The 12,139-nt window shown below is 35.7% G+C and overlaps 1 protein-coding gene across 1 annotated transcript in view; it reads right to left on the reverse strand.

Annotated features, from left to right (window-relative positions):
- FBXL17 (F-box and leucine rich repeat protein 17) overlaps nt 1–12,139 on the reverse strand; it is a 278,001-nt gene that overhangs the window by 247,932 nt on the left and 17,930 nt on the right. Inside the window, exon 4 of the mRNA XM_082300852.1 lies at nt 11,347–11,478. Coding sequence (XP_082156978.1) covers nt 11,347–11,478 — 132 coding nt within the window. The remainder of the gene's footprint in view (nt 1–11,346; nt 11,479–12,139) is intronic.

Here is a 12,139-nt window from a genome sequence, read left to right on the forward strand (position 1 = left end):
TAGCTTAAAATTGACAAAAACAGTCAAAATAGGCATCTGAATTTAGTTCTTAATTAAAATATACTTGAAATTTTCCTTACAAGTAAGAGCAGGAGCTTAAAATATGTGTTTCGATATTCTACTTGTAGCCTACTTTAATGTACAAACTGCACTATCATCATCTTCGTAAGATTAGAGGAAATTACTAGCAAAGCAAAAGTTAGCAATAAAAAGAAAGAACTTACCATGGCACCATGGCAGCTTTTTACATTACCTCACCCAGGTTTTATTTTGAGAAGGTGTCGGTTCACAGATATATTAGACCTGTTTCTACAGTCCAAGAATCACTACCGCCATGCAAAAGTACAAGCCAAGGAACTAAACCATCAGTACCTCACCATGAAATCCATGATATCCCGGTTCTACAATACTTTTCAGTCCCAGGACAGAGTGCTTTAGAGGAGAGGAAAACAATGATCTACCTGAGTATATGTTGTAATGCAGCCAAACTGACACCTGCATGAAAACAACAACTAGGCCACTGCCACAGTATCTGAAATGGTTGGAATTACCACTAAAGAAGTTTTAAATTGCCAGACAACTTCACTGACCACAGAATGAAGCATATAGAGGAGACTGGTAGTGGCCTTTACAGGATGTGACACTCCTACCAGATATAATCACAAGAATTTTGTTGCCTTACAACAACAACAAAATTACTTCCTTCAAAGGATGATTGTGCTCCAAATTTTCCATTTGTATAATAGAATTAGTAAGAAAGTAGTGCCATTCAAGTTTAAAATTCACTGTCCATATAGCTTTTCTCCCAGCAAAAAAATAGCAACAATTACTTATCTCTACAGGCACCACAGTTTCACATTCTTTCACAGAGGACTAGTATCACAATCGAAAAAACAAAAGATCAGCTGTAGCAACCCCTCCATAATAGTTTATTTGCAACATCTTTCCCAAGTGAGAGTAAAAAAAAAAAAAGCAAAAAAGTACAGAACATCTACAAGATGTACATACTGCAAACACCCATACTATTTCTAACTCATTAAAAGCACTCCAATACTGAAACTTTGTTGCAAATACTTCAAAACCTGGGGAAATTGTAGTCCATGAGCCACAGGAACAGTACAGTGTTTTCCAGCCTCTACAGTGCTACATCTAAAAAAACCCAAGGACATTAGCTCAAGAATGAGCTCTATAGGAAGAATAAACTTTCTAAGGTATTCTGAGCCACAACAGACAGTACTAAAAATGAAGGAGAACAGTATTACATAGAGGTGTTCTGAAACCTATAAAGTACAAATTTCTGAAGTGTGCACCATTAAGATATTTTCAGAAATGCCTAAAACCACAGAAATTATCAACCACTAATTCATTCCAGAAATTCACATATTTCTGCAATAACAAATATATTTAAATAACCTTATGTGGTTGCTGAAATCATCCAATTTCAAGACTACAATGACAAATCTCTCACTCATGTTATACAATATAGTTATTCTCTACATGGCTGAGTAATCCTCTGTATTTTCAAGAGGCTGCTCAAGATTAACAGCAAACACTCTCCCACCCAGCAAAACAATCCCATAACTTCAGTGCAACCAACAACTTTCATTTTCACGTATTTTAAATAGAAAATTTAAAAAAAAATTAACAAATTTCAAGACCATTTTAAAGAAAACTATAAAACTGCTTTTATAAAAGTATCTTTCAAAAACTCCAAACACAAGCAGACCTGGAAATACAATAAAAGAGCATTGTGCAGATGAAGACAGTTGCAAAGCTGACATTTTATGCAAAGCAAACACCTCTTTTGTCACACCTACATGCACATTGCAAAGCCTGACAGCAGTGAACTGTACCTCTGGCACAAAACCGTGGAGAGTGTCAGCAGGGTAACATCTCCAGACACACAAGGCCTACAAACAAATCATCGGGCACAGGGCCCGTTGTGTTTCTAAGGGCCACAACGGCAGAGGCACAGCCACATCTCTAACAGCAGCACTCCATGACTGTGCCATAATCGCTGTAAAAATGCAACCCTTGGAAGCAGTCAGAGGAAGTCTTCTTGAAAACTTCCATTGGTGATGCACATTCACCCTCAATGAAGTTGGCCTATTGGCCCTTTTACCAAATCCAGTATTTTTTGCTTTTGAGAGGGAGGAAAATAAAAATACTTTATGAAAACCTTACCATTGGAGGTTTTTTGTTCTTCTCTATGTTTAAGCAGAAGAACATTAAAAAGTAAGTCCTTCCCAATTACATTTGATCTTTCTCACCATGATTTTGTAATCTAGATTTTTTTTTCTGATTTACATTTTCATGTTTCAGGCAGAAAATATTCTTAAACCATACCTGTAATTTTGCCAAGCTGGTAGGAGATAGAGCACCAGCACAATCTTCTGCACTGCGGTGGTTTAACCTCAAGCAGCAGCTCAGCCCCACACAGGCAATTGCTCAGCTACCCACAGGGGGATGGGAAGTAGGGTAACAGTGAGCAAACACAGAGAGATATACATCTATAAATCTAGATAGAACAGAACTTTCTAACAGTTATTACTGAAAAATAAAAACAACTTTTTTTAAAAAACTATACAAAATAAGGAAAAGGAGGAACACTAAGTTAAGAACTCTGAAAAATACTAGGGCAAAGTTACACATAGCTATGAAAAGCATAGGATGTTAAAAATCAGCTACAATAACCACAACAATCTTTATGGCTAAAGTTCAGACAAATACAGTTTTTTAAACATTATCATTCTGGATAAAAAAAACCCAAAACAATGACAGTTGAAAGGCCACCGTAATTCCTAGGATGAAAGAGCATGAAGTGTGTATGGATGATAAATTTGCAATTTAAGTGTCAATCCAAGTATAAATGAAAAAATTTACCCACCAGAGGCGCTGATGCTGCAGCTTAAAACTGGTAAGAATTTAACATTGACTCAAAAAAGACGGTATTTAGGATTGTTTCAGTAGTTTGGTCTCTGTGCCCATTTAATTTGCCCTGTAACACTGCCTACCAACAACGTAGCATTTTGGAGAACACAACTACCTGGAAGGGCACCTGCAGATACTCACTAGAGAACATGTAATTATTTACATGCTCCCAGATACCAGTCACTAAAGAAAGATGAGGAGAGAGAATTTAGACATTTGTAGGACTTGTACCTTAATGATTTGATTTCTCATACTACAAACTGTAACCTATGTAAGTTACAGTGAAGTTCTTTGGGAATCAAAAGTGTTTTCACACAGCTTCAGAAATCTGACAAGTTCATTTTTCTAGCTTCATAAAGATAAAAAAGTTCAACTGGAATTTGCTGGAAAGAAATTATATAAACAAAGATGCCTGCCTGTCATTCATTATTTTTACATAATCTTGTCTCTGTCATATACAAATAAAAATGTATTTGTATTATCTTTGATTGATACAAATTACTACCATTTTAAAATAATGATACTGACAGTTTTAAGGGACTTGCTTCACAGCATCATACTTACGATCTCTTTCAGTAAGCATCACAGCTCACTGGGAGAAATATTATCAGTTTTGATTTATTGCTTATCCTTGGCTGAAGAGTCTTACAAAGTACAATATGGGTCAAGATACCAACTTAACAGATGAAGAACCTACAAATGATCCATCTGGAGTTTGCCAGTGGTCTCTTTGACACAAGATACCACCAGATAAAAACAAATAAACTAAAAAAAAAACCAACAAGGAAACAAACAAACTACAGAAATTTCAGCTCCATTTAGGTAACTTTAACATCCAGCAGCATATATTTTAGTGGAAAGATTTTTCACTCTAGTATCATGGAACTCAGTTTGTGACTGAAGTACTGTAATAATATTTGGACCAGTGAACCCAAAGGATAAAGTATCAAATGAATAATCATCTCATAATGCTGACCAAAAAGTAGAAAGAAGTTCTGCATTTCCACTATTTCATTCCACCCCTCACTTCTTTGTAAATTATATTAATTTACAGTATATGTACTACATTTTTATACTTAGAATGTTCATTAAAGGTGGTAACAAATTACAGCCCAAAGAAATGTTTTAAGTGGTATAATACCTAATTTTATATCAATATCAAAACTGAAAGTTTTTTGAACAATAGAGTAGGTACAGCCATTAATCAACCACATGTAACCTAACAAGAGTCAAAAAGTACAATTAATGCAACAATACAGATTACAACTCCAGCTGTTGGTTGCTTTTAAATGTGTACACACACACACACTGTACATGTCAAGTAAACTCAATGTTCAAATGCAGTATCTGTCTAAAAAGAAAAAATCAGAAAATAAGCAGAAAGTGGTGAAACCATACAGCTGACCTTATTGAGACATTTAAGAATTACTCTGACAGCAATCCAGGCAGCTGAAGGGAACACAGGGTCTGTGGAACCAGCACAATATTCAGAAATTATCTGCTGTGCACTGGCAATTCCCTATAGCACGGGCCGGGAGCTCCTGTCACCACTACAAAGTCAATGCCGCCACCTAAGGGTGACAACACCGCACTGTTATTTACTGACACAGAGAAAGTTACACAGAAAATAGAAGCCTGACTCCTGCATTGTGGTTCTAAGGCCTTTACAGCAGATATATGTAGCTGATTTATGCACACGTACACAAGCTTTGCTTTTTCCCTTTCTATTAACATCAAAGTCGGCATAAACATTTCACTGCAGGAACAGTATTATGGAAAATACTCAGGTCAAAACGCAGCAGATCTAAACAAAAGAAGACCAAAAAAAGACCCAAAAAAATTGAACTCTGAGAAGTAAGGTTCTATCAGTTAGCTTTCTAAAAGATTGACTGAATCATTTTATGTTGTTAAAAAAATTAATAAAGTGTTTCAGAAGAGCTTGTCAAAAGACAAACTTCTATGTTTTTACTACCAGACAGATGTCTCATATGGTTCTTACGAAAGCATGACTTCCCATACCTCATCTTAGTATCAGTATAGCTGTTCAGCACATTTTTAAAGTGCTGACCCTTACTTTTATGGTACATTAGGTGGTTTTGGTGCTTATGTAAAGTGTTTAAGATACTAAAATACAAGAGGGACTTTATCATTACTAGGGCATACCACCAGCATGCCATCTGCACAAAGTTTTTGCTTCAGAAATCTCCAATTTAGTACTCGACAGAAGGTGAAACATCACTATCCAAAGGTATAATATACATTGTACACAGCAGAGAAAATCAGTCTTGGTATGCGTAGAGTCCTTTACTGTGAGGGTGATGAGGTACTGCAACAGGTTGTCCAGAGATGCTGTGGACTGCCCCATCCCTGGAAGGGGACAGACTGCATGGGGCTTTGAGCCACCTGGCCTACTGGTGTAGTGGTAGTGGGGTTGAGACCAGACCTCTTTAAGGTCCCCTCCAAACCAAACCATTCCATGGGTCCATAATCCTCCCGAATATGTATATATATATATTTTTTTAGCAAGCAACTAGTTATTGAGAGATTCTAGTTATTCAGCATAAACAAGTCCTACATAGAATGAGCTACATGAAGTTATAAGGCTGTGTGATTTATTGTGTTGCTTGCCTAGCATCAGTAGCTGGATTTGCTGCAGTCTTAGGCCAAAAGCTGTGAACTTGGACCTAGATATGCTTTCAGCCAGAATAATTAATTTGCTTAGTCATCTTCCTAGGAACTGGCACAGTGCTGTGTTTCAGCTTTAGTATGAAAACAAGATTGATAACAGTGATGTTTTGGTTGTTGCTAGGCGATGTTTGTCCTAAGACTAGTGGTTTTTTTAGCTCTCCATGCTCTGCCAGTGAGCAGGTGCCCCAGAAAAAAAACAGAAAATAAGAAAGCTACAAGTGTCAGCAAAAGCTGTAACTCAACAAGACAAGCAATCAAGGGCCTGCCTGTGTGGTGGACATGGAGAAAGAATCCAGTAAAGTGCTAGAAGACAACAAGCCAAAACTCACCATTAGAACACGGCACGAGAAGAGCGTGTAAGAGGTGGGGGCATAAGTCATAAGGGTATAATTGCCTGGGGTTTTCTTTGCTCTGGGTCCCCCTTTGACGGCACCCAACCTTAGCTGACCTTATGCTGCACCACTCTATTAAACCAGTTATTTTTATAAATCCAATGTCTGAGACTCTGCTGCAGCAAACCCAAGTAGGGCCTGAAAGAAAACCAGCAACAGGGTCCTGCTGAACATGGGGGTTTAATTGTAAAAATAGTAATCGAAGGGGGAAGTCTGGAAAAACTGCAGCCCTTTTCAAAACCTCAAATAATGAAATAAAGTAGTTCAAAAGTATTTTGGGAAAATATGCCTGAAGAAACATGGGAAAACAATTCTTTTTCTGAAATTTCTCCAAGCAGAAGAACAGTTTTAAGCAACTGAATGTAAAAAGTGAAATAGCATATGGAATATATTGTGGGGAATGGAAAAAGGACAAGGAAATTACATTATTCTGGAATATTAAAAAAAAAAAAATCTTTCATTTACTTGCTACCATTGAAACAAAGTAAGTTATTTCCATACATTTTAAACATTTGACAGTGTGCAGTTTATATGCCTTAAAATAGTGACTTTCTGCCTGAAACAATTTTCCTAGGCTAAACTCAAAGCAAAATACTCTCTCCTCCCAATGTTTGTGTCACAGGGTACAATGCTGAAGTAAGCGTTTCACAGATGACAAGTACAGAGCAGGAAGGGAAATGCTTTCCAAAGTAAAAACAGAAGTGGGGAGGGGAATATCATTAAAAGACAAAAATAAATTTATCAGATTACACAACGCTGATTAGCCAGAAAATATGAAAATTCAGTTTATTTTCTCCTACGCATCTTATAATAAGTTAATCCCAGTCAATGCTTTAAAAGCATATGTTAATTTTAATTAACATATTTAATTGTGTGACAAAACTGTAATGTTTTGTTTAGTATATCTTAAACCTTTTTTACTGAAACTATTATTCACATATCTTAAGCATTGTAGTTTCTATCAAACATAGCATCACAGTTAACTTGAATTTCAACTCTTATCTGCTCCAAACTGCAAAGGTAAGCAGAACACCTACAGAATACTCAATCTTAAAAAATTGTTAAATAGACACCTGTAAAATATTTACTTTAAAAGTGTTGTCACATATCAAGCATACTGGCAACTGGGCCAAAACTTGGTTATCTTGAAACTGAGGAGTCAAGAGTCTAACAAAGAAATAGAAACACGGTCAAGTGAGAATATAACTGTCTTAATGAACGCATTTGGAAAACATCAAACAAATTATTTGTCTTTAAGGATCTACTTCATGACATCATTTTATTGGAAAGGAAGAAGTGGTGCTATAACAGCTACTATAGTAGCCCATCTATTCCTAAACGAGCTTGTAAAAGAGAAAAGAGAGCTAGGGAACAAAGTATAGAGGTAGGAATGCTGTGATTCTCTAATGGTATCTAAAACTGCACCTCGCTTTATCTTTAGAAGCTGTCTCTCATTATCCATATCTAGTTCACCACAAAAAAACCACAGACACTGGGTGGAATAGGGAGAAACAAATTTGTAACTACCACCAATGTTTCAGCAACCATTGCATTATAATTTTAGCCATTAATTTACCCAGTTAAAGAAAAGCAATTAAAAGGAAATAGTGTGTTAAATCAAATTAGTTAAGCAAAGAAGGTTTTTCTTCATCTCTACAGTGAGCTCCCAAATCTAGATCTACTCTATTCGTAATAAGGAAAGCAGACAGCTTGTGCCAAAGCTTCTGGAGATAGCCCTTCCCTTTGGGTGCACTGTAGTCACTGAGTTCTGCAACTCACAAAACCTTTAATACCTTTTAGGACTCCACCCTTCTATTCAAAGTTGCAATAAAAGCAGTTCAGGTTAAGTACCCCCCACTCAGGGAGAGTACTACGTGTTAGTGGGGAGCAGTTCTCTGACTTTGCAGCTGAAGCTAAGTCTCTCTATGTGCTCTCTATGTGGGTGGAAAGATAAAAAAAGCAGTTGGTGCAAAGATAACAATGAAATTAACCTGCTCATCTTTCACCAGCTTCATTCACATTAAACATTCACATGATGCAAACACAAAAGTTACAGCATACCAATCACAACCATAAAACAAGTCCAGCTAAACTCAGCCAAGAAATTAAGAAATTTTCTGGTTTTGTCCAGACAGAGCTATAATCTGTTCTTCCATATTTACACTGAAATTCTGTAAGATTATTCAATTGTATCAGACTGCTTGGGAGCAGATGAGGAGAGACAAGACAGTGGCATACTTCATAAGTCCTGAAAAGATATAATTTTTTTTTTTAAAACTAGGCTCCCAATTTTCACCAGTATGCTTCAGAAAAGAGGCTAAGCATATAATTATTCCTTCATTCAAAGACCAGAGGAAAAATAAACATGTTTTGAAGAGATACAAATCCCAAACAGTTATGCAAATAACAACAACCTTCTGTTGTTAAGTTAGCCATGTAACGTTAACTTTTTCCTCCTACATCCTTTGTCCCATTTATTAATTGCAGCTTTCGCTTATTACCATGACATAACCAGCACTTCAAAGACAGGAAATGGTCTATTTTTCTACGAAATGTCTAGCATATTCAACAATCGGAACATAAATTCTCCTTTCTCTCTTGCTGCTCAGCAGCCTGATAATGGAGTTACTTAGCAACAGATGAAGCAACTGAACTGTGTTGCCTGATCCACACACATTTCACTGCAAAGTAACACTCACAAAGGCATTACTTAGCTGATGGTTGCCTCTGCCTAGATGTATTTTTGAAGTGTAAAATCCATTAGTGTGAGACAAGCCTACACGAAAACTCAACCATCATGTACTATCTGTAATGCACTACACATTTTGAAATTAACAGAAATTGCCTGTAAGAGTCACACACATGATTTTGAGCACCTCTGAGAAAGGAGTAAACAAGAAAATACAAAACACAAGACTCTTTACATTATTTACATGGATGATATGGCAGCTGCTTAAAAGGCAGGGATAGGAGTCCTCTTTCTATAGCATACTGACAATGTATGAACTTCAAATACACAGACCAAGGCCTCGTATATCATCAAGTACACTTTCCTTGCCACAGAATATTTTGATTTCACGGAATGAATACTTACTCATTTTGAAAACACACACATACATATTTCCCCAAACTACCATCTTCACCAGAAGAGCAGGATGTAATATGTGCCACACCAAATACTAAGGAGATTTTTTTAGAAGGGAGAAAAGTAACCCACAGAATTTGACAAACCATTTGCCAGCCATTACTCCCTTTTAAGATAATTCCACAACTAAACAATTAAACAATTCCTGTATTTTTCATTTAACTTGGAATGTGAAAATTTCTATTTTACAACTGCATGAGACCTTCTTAAAAGCTATCTCAGTTCATTACACAAAACTACACTGCCAGCAAGACTTGAAAGTCTCTTGCCCCTAGCAAGGGGAAAGCACAGCAGCTTCTTCAGCTTTCTCATCTAGTGGCATTGTTCAAGTGTTATTTTATTCTAAGGATTCAACACCCTGGAGTTCATAACAGCTTCACAACTTATTGCATGTGTACATATGAAGATTTATGAAGCTGAATTTTAATTTTAGAGAGCTATACCAAGTGTGCCACAAGACTTTCTCTTCCCCCTGAAAAATTAACGATGGGTGAGAATTTAAGTACAATTAGGTACTAAAAAAAGAAAGCACATTCATGAAAAATTAGGCAAAAATTCAGCTTTGATAAGTCACTTGACAAATTACTAGAAGGGACAAAATTTAGAGAAATTTCCTATTCATTTGACAGCAAGTATTTTTGTCTTATTTCTAATCAAAAATCAGTGATACATTTTCAACAATGAAGGCAGCCAAGTAGAGTGCAAGTAAAGAGCACATTTCGCTATTGCCTTAAAAAAAATTAAGATACTTCCTATGTTCCATTTCAACTAGGAACTTTGATGACATTTCAGATATTAAAACCACGAAGTCTTTAAGTGCTAATAACTGCAATAACAACTTCTTAGGTAACATTTCACACTATAAAGAGAATAATAACTTCAATGACGAGAATTCTAAGATGTATCTACAAGGAAAGCTAATACCTTGCCTACATATTTTCCAATGATCAAGCACTTACGCAGATATTTAAACATACATCATTCTTAATTACAATTAAGCAATCTTTCACATACAATTATGCAAATCTTGAAGGTTTTACTCTTCCTTTCAAAGATAAATAACTGGAATTTACTTACCTTTCTCCTTACAGAAAAGAAAGATGTTTTTTCTTCCAGTCTTCTCAGAACATTTATTTCTCTTTCTTTTTCTTATTTAAAGTTTTTTATGTATTAAGGTAAGTATTAGAAGGACTAACTTTGACAATATTCAAGATTTTGTTCCAATACAGGAGGAGGGACACACCCTTTTTCTGCATCTGAACTGTACAGAAATCGCAGTTTAGGTCTCTATCTCCTCTTTTTCAACTTTTTACAGTTCTGATCAAAACCAATAACTGGCTGCCTTTTTCTTTCTTTGTTGATTTCAGAACATTTTTTTTTTAATGTAAACCAAGCTCAAGCATTAGCATTTCTTTGTCTATTTGAAGCCAAATATCAAATGATTCTTGAATACAAGGTATGCTGTTTTCTTACAATTTATTTGTCCCAGTTCAGCACTTTTGAAACAAAGGTTAAAACCGTGATGTTAGCTGACAGTTAATAATCCAACTGCAAGCAAGTTTTACTACTTTCTTGCAAGAAACAAATTTTAAAAATAATATAAAACTTAAAAAACCCCTAAGTCAGTGTTCTGCTATACCATTTACAAGCTACTGTCTTTCTACACTAGAAACCATCATTTCAGAGACCGCTTAGAATTAGGACACAAGATTGTTTTATTACTCCTCAACAACTTCCTTCTGCTAGCACAGGCACACTACTCTACTTTATCCTGATGAGAAAGTGACATAGTTCAAGAAAATATGATCAGACTGTATCACTTGTAATCAAGAACCCAAGCTCCAAATACCTTTCAGCTTAGCTAAGTTCGTACTTTTTACTGCACTTGTAGAAACAAAATAAACATTCCATATGAACTAAATATTTTCCTATACAAACCATGCATCTCCCAAACAATTACTCCTGAAATGTCATTTTAAAAACAAGTTAATACATTTAGCTTAACTTGTACTTTGCATCACCCTCTGAGCCATCTTTGCAGAACTGCAATTTTCACAGCCAGAAACATTTTTAAGCAATTCACTTGCAAAAAGCAGCCATTCTAAAGAAAATTTTAAAAAGATAAAGAGCAAGAGAAAGCTTTGACAATCAAAATGCCTCGAGAAGAAAAAAATCAGGGTAAGTACTTACTAATTTGTTTTCTTGCATATATATTCTTTGCAGCTTCAGACAGCCTTTAGCTATAATGATCATTCCTTCATCTGAGATCTTGTAACATTGCCCAAAATGTATGTCTTTCAATTCCCTGCATTTTGAACCGAGCTGCAATTAATGAAATCAAAGGTAAAATAAACAACAACAGGATTTGACTAAAATGAAGAGATGGGAGAAAAGATTTTTTTTCTGCTTCTCCACCCCCATTAAAAATTATCTTTCTTTTCAGGCTTTGAAACACTAAATGCAAATAAGAAAGATTCTAACTACATACATGACAAAATGAAGTTGCTAACTGCAGTCAACCAAATGGAGCTAAGAGCAGTACATAAGAACTAAGTTATTTACTGGGTGTATATGTAGCTAACAATGCCTTTATGCTCAACAGCATATTTGATTTACGCTAACTCCTAAATACTCCTTTAACACAATCAGAAAGTTGATGAAACCTTCCTGCACATCTAACAAATAAAGATCTTAGTCACCTTCAGCATTCATGAAGCAAAAACGAGTTACTTAAACACAGGTTTCAAATAGCAACCAAGCTCAGGAAAATTGAATCCAACAGAAGTGAGGTATAGGATATCAAACTGCAGACTTAACTACAAAAGGGATCATTTAATCCCTGGGTATTAAAAAGAAAAAGAAAGTATGTGCAGTCTCTAGAGAACAGCATTTACTGCACCAAAAAAAGTCTCCGTACACCAACTTTTAAAAGAGAAGATTTTTTGTGATTTTAATTAAATCCTGAGAAAGGGTATCTTCTTCC

The sequence above is a fragment of the Coloeus monedula genome, assembly GCF_965178545.1.
Source record: "Coloeus monedula genome assembly, chromosome: Z".
Classification (NCBI taxonomy): Eukaryota; Metazoa; Chordata; class Aves; order Passeriformes; family Corvidae; genus Coloeus; species Coloeus monedula.